Raw genomic sequence first — 15,477 nt, forward strand, 5'->3', positions numbered from 1 at the left:
ATTAGAAAAGTATCCGACCTTATTATTTTTAAAAAAAACCATATGGATTTGAATCACGTGTGATTACATCAGCCAAGCTTGAACCCTCGTGGGCAAGCGAGAGTTTTTTCACGCCTGTCGGTGACGTCATTCGCCTGTGAGCACGCCTTGTGGGAGGAGTGGTCCAGCCCCCTCATCGGAATTCCTTTGTCTGAGAAGTTGCTGAGAGACTGGCGCTGTGCTTCATCAAAATTTTTTCCAAAACTGTGAGGCACATCCGAGTGGACACCATTCGACAAATTAAGCTGGTTTTCTGTGAAAATTTTAATGGCTGATGAAAGATTTTGGAATGTTTCTATCGCTGTAAGGACTTCCCACGGAGCGGGACGTCGCACAGCGCTCCGAGACAACGTCGTCATCCTGTTTCAAGCTGAAAACCTCCAAATTTAAGCCTCTGTTGACCCAGGACGTCGTGAGAGAACAGAGAACTTTCAGAAGAGGTCGGAATCAGCAGTTTATCCGGACATTCCACTGTTAAAGGAGATTTTTTTAATGAAAGACGTGCGGACGGACTGGTGCGTCGGCTCGCAGCCGGCGCGGCGCACCCGCCACAGGAAAAACACCTCCGTTGGAAGCCTTAAGAACAAGTTGGAACATGCCCTGCTGTTAAACAATTTCTCAGATACTCCCTCAACTGAAAGCCACCAAAAGCCGCGTGGATTTTACAAATGGTTATCAACACGGAGGGGCTGGACCACTCCTCCCATAAGGCGTGCTCACAGGCGAATGACGTCACCGACAGGCGTGAAAAAACTCTCGCATGCCCACGAGGGTTCCAGCTTGGCTGACGTAATCACACGTGATTCAAATCCATATGGTTTTTTAAAAAAAATAATAAGGTCGGTTTCTTTTCTAATAGACCTCGTGTATATATTACATATATATATATATATATATATTACATATATATATATATATATATTACATATATATATATATATATATTACATATATATATATATATATATATTACATATATATATATATATTACATATATATATATATATATATATATATATTACATTACATTACTTAAAAAGCCATCACTTGACCCAGCTATCTTAGCTAATTATAGGCCAATCTCCAACCTTCCTTTTCTCTCAAAAATTCTTGAAAGGGTAGTTGTAAAACAGCTAACTGATCATCTGCAGAGGAATGGTCTATATGAAGAGTTTCAGTCAGGTTTTAGAATTCATCATAGTACAGAAACAGCATTAGTGAAGGTTACAAATGATCTTCTTATGGCCTCAGACAGTGGACTCATTTCTGTGCTTGTTCTGTTAGACCTCAGTGCTGCTTTTGATACTGTTGACCATAAAATTTTATTACAGAGATTAGAGCATGCCATAGGTATTAAAGGCACTGCGCTGCGGTTGTTTGAATCATATTTATCTAATAGATTACAATTGTTCATGTAAATGGAGAATCTTCTTCACAGACTAAGGTTAATTATGGAGTTCCACAAGGTTCTGTGCTAGGACCAATTTTATTCACTTTATACATGTTTCCCTTAGGCAGTATTATTAGACGGCATTGCTTAAATTTTCATTGTTACGCAGATGATACCCAGCTTTATCTATCCATGAAGCCAGAGGACACACACCAATTAGCTAAACTAGTATGTAGGATATGTAGGACTGCTTTTTTGCATTTGCGCAATATCTCTAAAATTAGAAAGGTCTCGTCTCAGAGTGATGCTGAAAAACTAATTCATGCATTTATTTCCTCTAGGCTGGACTATTGTAATTCATTATTATCAGGTTGTCCTAAAAGTTCCCTGAAAAGCCTTCAGTTAATTCAAAATGCTGCAGCTAGAGTACTGACAGGGACTAGAAGGAGAGCATATCTCACCCATATTGGCCTCTCTTCATTGGCTTCCTGTTAATTCTAGAATAGAATTTAAAATTATTCTTCTTACTTATAAGGTTTTGAATAATCAGGTCCCATCTTATCTTAGGGACCTCATAGTACCATATCACCCCAATAGAGCGCTTCGCTCTCAGACTGCAGGCTTACTTGTAGTTCCTAGTGTTTGTAAGAGTAGAATGGGAGGCAGAGCTTTCAGCTTTCAGGCTCCTCTCCTGTGGAACCAGCTCCCAATTCAGGGAGACAGACACCTTCTCTACTTTTAAGATTAGGCTTAAAACTTTCCTTTTTGCTAAAGCTTATAGTCAGGGCTGGATCAGGTGACCCTGAACCATCCCTTAGTTATGCTGCTATAGACTTAGACTGCTGGGGGGTTCCCATGATGCACTGAGTGTTTCTTTCTCTTTTTGCTCTGTATGCACCACTCTGCATTTAATCATTAGTGATTGATCTCTGCTCCCCTCCACAGCATGTCTTTTTCCTGGTTCTCTCCCTCAGCCCCAACCAGTCCCAGCAGAAGACTGCCCCTCCCTGAGCCTGGTTCTGCTGGAGGTTTCTTCCTGTTAAAAGGGAGTTTTTCCTTCCCACTGTTGCCAAGTGCTTGCAACAAGTGCTTGGGTTTTTCCGTAATTACTGTATGGCCTTGCCTTACAATATAAAGCGCCTTGGGGCAACTGTTTGTTGTGATTTGGCGCTACATAAATAAAACTGATTTGATTTGATTTATATATATGGGTTTCCAGTTTGGGGTTGGCACAGGGTCTCATCACTGCTTTTTGCAGATGATGTGGTCCTATTGGCTTCATTGACCGGTGACCTCCAACACTCACTGGATCAGTTCACAGCAGAGTGTGAAGCAGGTGGGATGAGGATCAGCACCTCTAAATTTGAGGCTATGGTTCTCAGCAGGAAACTGATGGATTGCCTACTCTGGGTAGGGAATACGGTCTTGCCCCAAGTGAGTTCAAGTACCTCAGGGTCTCGTTCATGAGCGAGGGGCGATGTTGCTTTCGCTCTACCGTACTGTTGTGACTAAAGGGAGCTGAGCAAAAAGGCAAAGCTCTCGATCTACTGGTCAATCTTCATTCCTACTCTCACCTATGGTCATGAGGGTTGGGTCATGACCGAAAGAACTAGACTGCGGGTACAAGTGGCTGAAATGGGCTGCCTTAGGAGGGTGGCTGGTGTCTCCCTTAGAGATAGGGTGAGAAGTTCGGTCATCCATGGGGAGCTCGGAGTAAAGCCGCTGCTCCTTCTTGTTTAAAGGAGCCAGCTGAGGTGGTTCGGGCATCTGTTAAGGATGCCTCCTGGTGCCTCCCTAGGGAGGTGTTCCAGGCACGTCCATCTGGGAGGAGACCCCAGGAAGACCCAGGACTAGGTGGAGAGATTATATCTCCACACTGGCCTGGGAACGCCTTGGGATACCCCAGTCAGAGGTGGTCAATGTGGCCCAGGAAAGGGAAGTCTGGGGTACCCTGCTGGAGCCGTTTCCTCCACGACCCGATCTCGGATAAGTGGTTGAAGATGAGTGAGTGTATATATATATTATATTGTATATATAAAAGTAGCAAACGTTAATAACAGAAAGATAGTTAGGGAAAGTAAGAGAGAAAGGCTGTATTAAGTTAGCAGCAATAGCTTGCTTAGTATGTGTGATGTTGTTGCAGTTGTTTAACTGTACCTGTGTTACTAAGGTTAACTCACTAGTTTTTGATTAGAAGTCAATTCCTCCCATTTCAAAAGCGTTTCAGACATTTGAGAGCCAAGTTGATGTTGTTAAAATTGCTAGATGACACACTCCGACATTGGAAATGGGAAAAGGTTCTCTTGCACTGCTGTGGCAAAAAGAGAAAGCCCAAAGAAGGCGGGGCCTGGAAGTTACAGATGCGGGCTTCTTGAATGTGAGGCATCATTGTAAAACCCTTTGTCCATCTGCATATGATTAAAAACCACAACAGAAATTCACTATGTTTATCATTCACACTTTGAAACTGTATCTCAAAAAGAGGTGAAACGTCCGCTGAAGAGCAAACCTTTAATTTCAAAGGGCATCCATTTCATACACTTTCATGTAAGAAATGGATCAAAAAAAAAAGTCTGAAAGGATTTAGCTTAGCTGTCCTTGAAGATCATCACAAGGCTACAGATTAAATGCCTAAAATTACATTTCTATCATTTCACTGGACAGCCTTCCTCCTTGTGACATCACTGTGCTCCGTTGGATAAAACAGGAAATTTAGTAACGCTGTAGCAGCTCTATAAGAAATGCTGCTAACCTCAATCTGATCCACTGAAAAGGACAGAAAATGTGTCCAGCAGTGACACATAAATTTCAGATTTGCACAAAAATTTAAAAACAGATTTGAGAACCTTTAACCCCACTGTATTTAATAGCTACATGTGCAAGATACCCTCCATGTATTCAGACAAAAATGCCAACAGAACAAAAAGTGACAGCAGCTTATCTTTTGTTACAGATGGTTTAGAGGAAGAATGAAGCGTAACTAAATATGGAAGAAAGAAAGACAACAATGTGGTTTTTAAAGGAAAAGCAGCACTGAAGTAAAACTAATCGAGAAAAGAAAAACAAATGTTACAACAGATGGTGAAGATACGGAGGTGACAAAGTGACAGGTAGAAAGGAAGCTGCAGCTTAAGCGCCATTCTGACCACAGATGCTCACGTGTTCTAACCACAGCCTGTCTCTCAGCTCGAACTGGAGATGGATGCGCGGCTGTGTGTAAACTCAATTGTTCAGAACAAAATTGGAACCATGAAGACTAAAACAAACATGAAATGAAAGCATTTTAGAGAAGCGCATACGTAGGTCTGTCATGACAAGTACTTTTGATGACGTACTTCCCACAAATAATGTTTAAAATCATCATTTCAAGATTACTTCATTTCAACCATTTAATGCATCTGGTAATGCAAGTACAACCTTTCCACTAGGACTAATTCTGAAGACATATCAGATGTTGGAATTGGAATATGGAAAGAAATGTTGAAATACATTTAATAAATTCTCAGGCTCAGTTTACAGAAACTGTACTTAAACAAAGGAGCTTTAAACAGTTGACATACCAGCTCATTTACATGTACAAGCTTTCATCTGTGATTCTGCTCAACACCAAAATGTTCCCACAGCAGCAGAGCTGTGAAGTGTGGTTTGGAAGTTAAGTTCACTTATGCCCATTCTTCTAAACGTTCTGGTTAGAATTGAGTCAGCATTGAGAAATACACCTATTAGCACAGAGTAACATGTCGTCCTCACTTCACCAGCTTTATTGTCACTCTGTGTGCACGAGAGGCCTGAGGCACGCCCATGGTGAAACGCCAACAGCGCGGTCAACAATCTGTCTCCATGTAATTCTTTTTCTGTTCATTCAGTTTAGCTCAGGGGTCTCGAACCCTGCTTCTGGTTTTTCGTGCCTCCCTGATCTACTTACAACTGAGTAATTAGATCTATCTTACATCTTGACAGGCTGAGCACACCTGTGTGAATTAGCTGTGTGTCAGGTGCTGCACATACATTCTGGGAGCATCCACTCGTGCCGCACATTAGTACCTCTGTCACACTGTGGAACAACAGCTTTAGGTCCCAGATAGCAACCACCCAGGCAGACAAAGGGTTCATCCACAGTTCTTGAAAGTAGCCACCAATTTTGTCACAGTCAGGTGAAATGTGGGCACCCCGCAGCCTTCTCCAATTACTGGGGCCCGCAACACTGAGGTGCTCCTTTACTCTGGCATCGTGTATGAACACAACGGGTAATATCGAGCACAAAGATTATCAAGGTCAGCCAACGATATGTCGCTATAGCATGTTTCACAACAGGCCTATGCACACATGAATATAAACACAATGGCATTCAGCCAAAAATAAAATAAAATAACCAGTTTTACAAATTAATTTTAAACATCCCTACCTGCTCAATTCATGTAAGTTGACCAATTCAACATTTTCAAAACCCAGACTGTCATCGCTACCACCGACTGTCATAGCTAACAACATAGTCGGTTCTGTTCTGTCTGGGAAGCTAACGTTAATATACACTTTTGTTTACATTTGTTGTTGCATGCATTTGTTGTTAATACCGTTATTGTGGGGTGAATTGATGCTATTGTGCTTTATACACCAGTTACTGGCTTTGTTTAGCTTTGTTGGCTAGCAATGTATAGTTGACTAATTAACGGCTAAATTAACGGTAGCTCATCTGGCTATAGTTAGCCTACTTTTATGATTTACACTTTTATTTTACATGGTGTAGATTTTTAAATGGTTCTTCAGTTCATGGGTTCTTTAATAGATATCAATACATAGTATCTAAGTTTGGGGTTTCCATTAGAAAGCATGTATAGTATGGATTTTGTGTTCCTATAGTAAGCTAGCAGGGTGAACTTTATATAGATACCTAAAACATATTACATCATAGCTTCTGTTTCTATCATAACATAACCATATTTATAGCTTAGCCTACTAGCTATAAATTAGTTTTATAACAGGTCTACAGACTAGGTAGATGTACTACCTTCTCCTGTATGAATATTTAGGTTTCAGGAGCTAACTCCTATAATATTATGTAGTAACTATATTTATTGTATATGTTGTGTTTCTCAAGACCAGGGATGGTAGGTATGGACCTAATTGGCTCTACTCTTCTTTTTTTTTTTTTTTTTTTTAGATATTTAGATATACTTTAGCATACACTAGTAGAGTTCTACCTTAGATTTGGAATATATAATAGAAGCTATACCTTACTGAATTTTCATGTGTTTAGTTCAAGTGCGAAACTGGACATAATTTAATTTAAAACAAACTATATTCAACAATACCATGATGCTGATTATGTTTGATGTTGGGTCAAAAAAACTGCAGTATTTGTTCCAAACAAATGACATGTTGCACAGCATCTGCAACAGAGGTAGTTGCAGCTCACCTGGGCTGCGAGTTTTCCTCGTACATGCGTTCCTTGCCCTCCTTGAACAAACTGATGGTTTGTTTGGTCTTTTTGGTGAGGTTCTCCATGAAGACCCGGAAGTACTCATTGTCCCCCAGCGTCTCCATTTTACCCTCATAGCGGGACAAAATGGTGCGCAGGTGCTGGTAGGTGTCTGGCAGCAGGTCCAGGATGTAAGGGGGGCTGTTCTTCAGAGCCAATTTAGGGTGTTGGCACAGACGTACCACCTGCAGAAACAAAGGATGTGAGCGGGTTAGAAAAGACCGTTACAATGAAGCAGTGGGTGTCAGAAGATAAAGGCAAGACAGATGTGCTAAAGAAAAAAAAAAAAGAAAGAGTGAGAAAGAATGGTAGACTCACGAAGAGGAAAAAACCATGTAAACATATTTTAAACATTTATATTTTATTATAGCTTTTTTTTCTTTTTTGACACTTTTCCTGAGTAAAAATATTGTCTGTTGGCTGAGATGAGAGACGCACAGAAAACAATAAGACACCATACCAGAGGTCAAGATAAAGAAGAGTATGATTTTTTTTGTTTCGAGCAAACACAAAGCAGATTGGCTTGTGCAATGTAATAAAGGCATTTCCCACAAATTATGGCAAAACACCTCAGATCTACGAGAGGCCAAAAGCAACAGTTTGGAGACATATCTCTGTAAATTTTGGTGTAGCTATGACTTTTTGAATATGATAGACTTCAAAGTGGATGGTGGAAATGTGGATTAAGATGCAAGTTTCTTCTGATTCTCTCTGCACACATTGAAACACTACATTTCTGCCTCTATTAAGAAAACTTGTAGACAACATAATTTCAAGATGACTGCAGTTGCCTTCCACAATGTCACAGAAGACTAAATTTAACTTTATGATATAATAACTATATATTAACTTTATGATATAATCTGAATATACAGCCCTAAACCTTCCCTTGGATATGCCTGATGTTATGGCCCAGTCACACGGCACTTAATGAAGGGCAACAAAGCCTTAACAATACAAGAAATCTGGACTTTCATTGGCATCGCTGTCATCCTGCAGCTGGCGCTTCGTCAGGATTTTTAAACTGTTGAACAATTTGAACGAAGGGCAACGAAAACCTCAATTCGTCTGTGTTTCGTTTTGTTGTCGTTCTTGACATTTTTTAAATCGTTTGTTTAGTTTTTGTAACGTTATTGTTTAGTCTGACTGCGTTCGACCGTCTGAATGTTTTCACAGTGTAGAGACTGGTTTGTGAGCGCTGAGGCTGCTGCTGCGTTGATGTACTGTTGGAAATTACAGGGCAAACTCAGCCTGTTTTCTTGGATTTTTTTTTTTTTTTATTATCTGGGTGGGGGGTCAGCTTCAATGGGCTCAGGCACCTTATATAGGCCATAATTAATCTTTTGTGTGGATACAATTAATTATTTTGCCACAAGCAACTGCTGAATTTGAAACAACAAAAACGTTGTGTAATTTCCAACGGTACTTGAACGCAGTGGCAGCTGCTGCATGCGCTTATTATTTTTTATTAAATATAACAATATGAATGTAGGAATGACAATCCAGCCCTTACGTACATGTGGCAACAGGAAAATAATTCAAATGATTATACACTCAACAAAAATATAAACGCAACACTTTTGGTTTTGCTCCCATTTTGTATGAGATGAACTCAAAGATCTAAAACTTTTTCCACATACACAATATCACCATTTCCCTCAAATATTGTTCACAAACCAGTCTAAATCTGTGATAGTGAGCACTTCTCCTTTGCTGAGATAATCCATCCCACCTCACAGGTGTGCCATATCAAGATGCTGATTAGACACCATGTCTTAGACTGCCCACAATAAAAGGCCACTCTGAAAGGTGCAGTTTTATCACACAGCACAATGCCACAGATGTCGCAGGATTTGAGGGAGCGTGCAATTGGCATGCTGACAGCAGGAATGTCAACCAGAGCTGTTGCTCATGTATTGAATGTTCATTTCTCTACCATAAGCCATCTCCAAAGGTGTTTCAGAGAATCTGGCAGTACATCCAAACAGCCTCACAACCGCAGACCACGTGTAACCATACCAGCCCAGGACCTCCACATCTAGCATGTTCACCTCCAAGATCGTCTGAAACCAGCCACTCGGACAGCTGCTGAAACAATCGGTTTGCATAACCAAAGAATTTCTGCACAAACTGTCAGAAACCGTCTCAGGGAAGCTCATCTGCATGCTCGTTGTCCTCATCGGGTCTCGACCTGACTCCAGTTTGTCGTCGTAACTGACTTGAGTGGGCAAATGCTCACATTCGCTGGCGTTTGGCACGTTGGAGAGGTGTTCTCTTCACGGATGAATCCCGGTTCACACTGTTCAGGGCAGATGGCAGACAGCGTGTGTGGCGTCGTGTGGGTGAGCGGTTTTCTGATGTCAATGTTGTGGATCGAGTGTCCCATGGTGGCGGTGGGGTTATGGTATGGGCAGGTGTCTGTTATGGATGAAGAACACAGGTGCATTTTATTGCTGGCATTTTGAATGCACAGAGATACCGTGACGAGATCCTGAGGCCCATTGTTGTGCCAGACATCCAAGAACATCACCTCATGTTGCAGCAGGATAATGCACGGCCCCATGTTGCAAGGATCTGTACACAATTCTTGGAAGCTGAAAATGTCTCAGTTCTTGCATGGCCGGCATACTCACCGGACATGTCACCCATTGAGCATGTTTGGGATGCTCTGGACCGGCGTATACGACAGCATGTACCAGTTCCTGCCAATATCCAGCAACTTCGCACAGCCATTGAAGAGGAGTGGACCAACATTCCACAGGCCACAATTGACAACCTGATCAACTCAATGCGAAGGAGATGTGTTGCACTGCATGAGGCAAATGGTGGTCACACCAGATACTGACTGGTATCCCCCCCAATAAAACAAAACTGCACCTTTCAGAGTGGCCTTTTATTGTGGACAGTCTAAGGCACACCTGTGCACTAATCATGGTGTCTAATCAGCATCTTGGTATGGCACACCTGTGAGGTGGGATGGATTATCTCAGCAAAGGAGAAGTGCTCACTATCACAGATTTAGACTGGTTTGTGAACAATATTTGAGGGAAATGGTGATATTGTGTATGTGGAAAAAGTTTTAGATCTTTGAGTTCATCTCATACAAAATGGGAGCAAAACCAAAAGTGTTGCGTTTATATTTTTGTTGAGTGTATAAAGAGCTGTTCTGGAAGGCAGAATTCACGTTGTGGATCTGTGATCAGCTGGCTGAAATAACCGCACGAGTCAATGCATGTTCACACGGACGGATCAATTTACTGCTCTGATATATTCAATCATCTTTACACTTATGTTTATTCCCCCTTTTGACAGTTTTCTGTTATAAATCAATCTACAGTAGTGTTCAGAATAATAGCAGTGCTATGTGACTAAAAAGATTAATCCACGTTTTGAGCATATTTCTTATTGTTACATGGGAAACAAGATACCAGCAGATTCAGTAGATTCTCACCAATCCAACAAGACCAAGCATTCATGATATGCACACTCTTAAGGCTATGAAATTGGGCTATAAGTAAAAAAAAAAAAAAAAAAGTAGAAAAGGGGGTGTTCACAATAATAGTAGTGTGGCATTCAGTCAGTGAGTTTGTCAGTTTTGTGGAACAAACAGATGTGAAAGCCAGCACCTGTTGAACATGCTTTTCTCTTTGAAAGCCTGAGGGAAATGGGACGTTCAAGACATTGTTCAGAAGAACAGTATAGTTTGATTAAAAAGTTGATTGGAGAGGGAAAAACTTATACGCAGGTGCAAAAGATTATAGGCTGTTCATCTACAATGATCTCCAATGCTTTAAAATGGACAAAAAAAAAAAAAAAAAAAAAAACACGCGTGGAAGAAAATGGAAAACAACCATCAAAATGGATGGAAGAATAACCAGAATGGCAAAGGCTCACCCACTGATCAGCTCCAGGATGATCAAAGACAGTCTGGAGTTACCTGTAAGTGCTGTGACAGTTAGAAGACGCCTGTGTGAAGCTAATTTATTTGCAAGAATCCCCTGCAAAGTCCCTCTGTTAAATAAAAGACGTGCAGAAGAGGTTACAATTTGCCAAAGAACACATCAACTGGCCTAAAGAGAAATGGAGGAATATTTTGTGGACTGATGAGAGCAAAATTGTTCTTTTTGGGTCCAAGGGCCGCAGACAGTCTGAGACGACCCCCAAACACTGAATTCAAGCCACAGTTCACAGTGAAGACAGTGAAGCATGGTGGTGCAAGCATCATGATATGGGCATGTTGCCTTATGCTGAAGAGGACATGCCCTTGACAATGCCAAACACAATGACCCCAAGCACACTACTTAACGAGCAAAATCATGGTCCCAAACCAACAAAATTAATGCCTCACAGATGTGAAGAAATCATGAAAAACTGTGGTTATACAACTAAATACTAGTTTAGTGATTCACAGGATTGCTAAAAAAAGCAGTTTGAACATAATAGTTTTGAGTTTGTAGCATCAACAGCAGATGCTACTATTATTGTGAACACCCTCTTTTCTACTTTTTTTTTTACTAATAGCCCAATTTCATAGCCTTAAGAGTTTGCATATCATGAATGCTTGGTCTTGTTGGATTTGTGAGAATCTACCTTGTTTCCCATGTAACAATAAGAAATATACTCAAAACCTGGATTAATCTTTTTAGTCACATAGCACTACTATTATTCTGAACATTATGACTTAGAACATAATACAGTGATACAGCAGTGACCACGGCATACCAGTTTTTTTTTGTTTTTGTCTTTTATTATGGAGCAAGATGTAGCGCGCAGCAGGTCGACAGACAGTGTGGATTCTGATGATGAAGATGATCCTCTTTTGTTCTGGACGAGGAATCAGAGCAGGTGGACCCATCGACATGCACACAGATCTCAACAGCTTCTGTTTGCAGTTTCTCCAGGACTCAGGCACTATGAGCTCCGTCCCAGCGTAGAGTCCTGGAACTCAGAGATGCAGACACACACTGCTCTGGCAGTGGCTCCAGGCACGTGTCATTTAAAGCGTTGAGATCGTTAGCTTCGGTTTTGTTTAGTTCCTCTTTAGTCCCTTTTGCGCTCTTGCTTCGTAGGCTATTCAGCAATAAAGCTCTTTCATCCACCTTTTCTCAATGGATTGTGACTTTTTTTTTTTTTTTTTTTACTTTTTCCCTTCATTCAGGAATCATCGTGTGCAGTGTGACTGGGCCATTAGTTGTTTGAGCCCACGGATGACTTCCACTCTGATCTCCGGGCTGAAACACTGGGCTTTGGTGATGGGGGATTCTATCACCTGCAAAGTCAGGTCACAGACGCGGGCTGACAATAAATGTATTCCTGGGGCCAGAGCTCCAGACCCTGCCACCCAGCTTATGACAAATGTGGGTGTGGAATCCAATAGTTTAGCAAGAAAATTAGCGCAGAAAATCCACTATGGTGAATGTGCAGTTTATCTGCCAGGGAAGAAAATTCATCAAGTTCAGACTGTGGCCTGTTTCCATAGACGTGTCTATAAAAATCATAAAGGGATACGTTTTGAAAACTTAATACGCATAACTACTCTTTTAAATAATTTTATTAGGAAACGGAGTGGGCCACAGCCTCAACTTTATCTAAATTCTTGGTCTTTTAGTGAAACTTAGGGCTAGTGGTCAGCTATCACCTTGGTATGCCTGATTATTTTTTTTCCTCTTTCCAAGGTGCGGCTCCATCCAGAGATAGGTGTGGTGTTTGCTTTGGAAACCCTCCTGTCCTGTGCACCGGCAACATTTCCTCTATATTGTTTTGTGAAATTGTTTTGTAATATCTGTCGGTAACATGGCCAAGCAGAGGGTCACCCCTTTGAGTCTGGTCTGCTTGAGTTTTCTTCCTAAGAGTGAGTTTTTCCTTACCACTGTCACCTGTGTACTTGATCTGGGGGTTGGTAAGGTTAGACCGTACTTGTGTGAAGTGCCTTGAAGCAACTTTTTTTGTGATTTGACGCTATGTATATAAAATGAAATATAAATATATAAACCTGCCTGCTCCTATTTGGATAGAAAAACAAATGCTTTGTTGGGCATCGTCAAAACTCACTGGATCTCCAATATGTTGCTGACCATGAAAGCTGGCTTACACACAGGTCCTTTGAGTGCTGTGCAGAGCAAGGCGAGTCTATGACCTTCTGCCAGTAAATTCTCGCCTTTGTCAGGGATGTGTTTCTGACCACTATCCTGTTCAATGTTTGCATGGACTGCATGCTGGATAGGGTTTTGGAGAACTGTGGCTTAGGTACCTTTGTAGATGAGGAAAGGTGTACTAACGATGCTGTGATCTTCAAGGAATGAATGCACAGCCTGACTGATTCCTTCATCAGCTTCTCAATAGCTGCAGAGTGTCTGAGTTTGCAGTTCTTGGAAATCAAGACTAGGATCCAGGCTTTCAATAATTTCCCAGACCCAGCCATCAGAACCGTGTCTGTATGCGGTGAAAGAACTTGTGGTGATTCACATGCACATTCACTCATCTCTGCAGTGACACTCGTGCCTCAGGGTTCAAGATCAAGAAATGCCTGGGAAGACCTTACTGAGTCACGTGGTCCATGGACAGAGGGGTTTGGTAATGCCAATACCTTTGCAGGACAATAATGGTCCAATATGGCAGCGCAGTCTCATTTGAACCCTGGTGTACTGTTCTGTTTTCGGCTGTAATCACCGAAGCAATCGCGAAAAATATTTTTTTCAGTTCTCAGTGGAGAACGCAAGACGAGGCAAATGGGAAACCTTGTGTCGGTGAGTGTTAGCCTACACAGCTAACCAGAGTAGCTACGTTCTCTCGCCTGCAAAACCGCCTCGACATGTTTGAGCTCTGGGTCATAAACAAACTGCAACACATGTCCACTTTTCCACTGCACTGTCACTTTTTCTTTGCATTTTCAGTTTGTTTGTATGTAATTTTCCCAAAAACTGCAGTGTTTTTGTCCCTGGAAGTAGAGAAATTATGTCAACCATACCACTTGCATCATGAGGAAACATTAGTTGTGATTTTTTTGGCTACACTGTGAGCTTCTTTGGGCATAATAGAGCATACGTGTGCCTCAGTGACCCCAGCAAGATGAAAAGGCCAAGTAGACACAAATGCAACACCTGGCTGCAGCAGATAGATTGGTACTTTCAATAGTTTGGAATGGACTAGCAATTTTTTGAGATGTTTCACATCTAGGACCCACAGGAGATTGGTATTATGGTGTAGATGCAGCACTAGTGCATGCATACCCCCCCCCCAGATGCGACCTACACAAATAATCAACTCATTTCCTATTCAGTTACCACAGTAGTTGCTGCAAAGCTGCACAAGAAGGCAGGCATCATGAACTGTTGCCATTTATTATACAATAATTACAGGTCACCACAGTCTCAAACTCCTGTTAATCAGCAGGTTCAGAGAAACAGTTGTCATGTTTGCGCATCCTGCTCCAAAACCACACATAGCTTAAAAATGCACTCTTTACTCTGTGATTGTTGAAGAAAATCGAACAGTTAAAGCAAAGAAGACAAGCTATGCTATGCTAACTATGCATCCCTGAGGTAAAAACAAAAAACCTAACATAAACTGTAAAAGTCTGACATCCGTTTTATGCAAGTACGAGGTCTATTAGAAAAGTATCCGACCTTATTTTTTTCAAAAACCATATGGATTTGAATCACGTGTGATTACATCAGGCATGCTTGAACCCTCGTGGGCTTTTTTCATTGTTTAGGAATGGCTCAGAGACTGCTGCTTTGTTTGAACAAAATTTTTTTCAAAACTGTAAGGCACAACTGAATGGACACCATTCGATAAATTCAGCTGGTTTTCGGTAAAAATTTTAACGGCTGATGAGAGATTTTGGTCTGTAACTGTCGCTTTAAGGACGGCCCACGGCGCCTGACGGCGATCTGCGCTTCGAGGCGGCAGCGTCTCGCCGTTTCAAGTTGAAAACTTCCACATTTCAGGCTCTGTTGACCCAGGAAGTCATCAGAGAACAGAGAACTTTCAGAAGAAGTCGGCATGAGGAGTTTATTCGGACATTCCATTGTTAACGGACATTTTGTAATGAAAGAACGTGCAGGCAGAGTCGCATGTCGGGCCGGACCCGACCGCGGGGGGTCGCGACAGGAAAAACACCTCCGTTGGAAACCTTAACGGGCAAGTTGGAACATGCCAAAGCTGTTAAACAATTTCTCAGTTACTTGTTGAAAGCCATCAAAAGCCGCCTGAATTTTACAAATGGTTTTCAACACGGAGGTGTTTTTCCTGTTGCGGCGCACACAGATTCGCTGAGTCGTCACGGAAACGACTCTGCGAATTTGCGCACACGTCTTTCATAAAAAAATGTCCTTAAACAGTGGAATGTCCGCATAAAGTCCTCATGCCGGCCTCTTCTGAATCTTCTCTGTTCTCTCACGACGTCCTGGGTGAATTAAGCCTTAAATTAGGATGTTTTCAGGTTGAAACAGGCCGACGATGGCGCCTGGAAGCGCTGCAGGACGTCCCGGTCCGTGGGAAGTCCTTACACCGACAGAAACACCCCATAATCTCTCATCAGCCGTTAAACTTTTCACCGAAAACCAG

General features: G+C 41.7%; 1 protein-coding gene across 1 annotated transcript in view; it reads right to left on the reverse strand.

Moving 5' to 3' along the window:
• cbl (Cbl proto-oncogene, E3 ubiquitin protein ligase) overlaps nt 1–15,477 on the reverse strand; it is a 105,480-nt gene that overhangs the window by 63,403 nt on the left and 26,600 nt on the right. Inside the window, 1 exon segment of the mRNA XM_034168727.1 lies at nt 6,847–7,094. Coding sequence (XP_034024618.1) covers nt 6,847–7,094 — 248 coding nt within the window.

This window comes from Thalassophryne amazonica, chromosome 4 (assembly GCF_902500255.1).
Source record: "Thalassophryne amazonica chromosome 4, fThaAma1.1, whole genome shotgun sequence".
In the NCBI taxonomy this organism is placed as follows: domain Eukaryota; kingdom Metazoa; phylum Chordata; class Actinopteri; order Batrachoidiformes; family Batrachoididae; genus Thalassophryne; species Thalassophryne amazonica.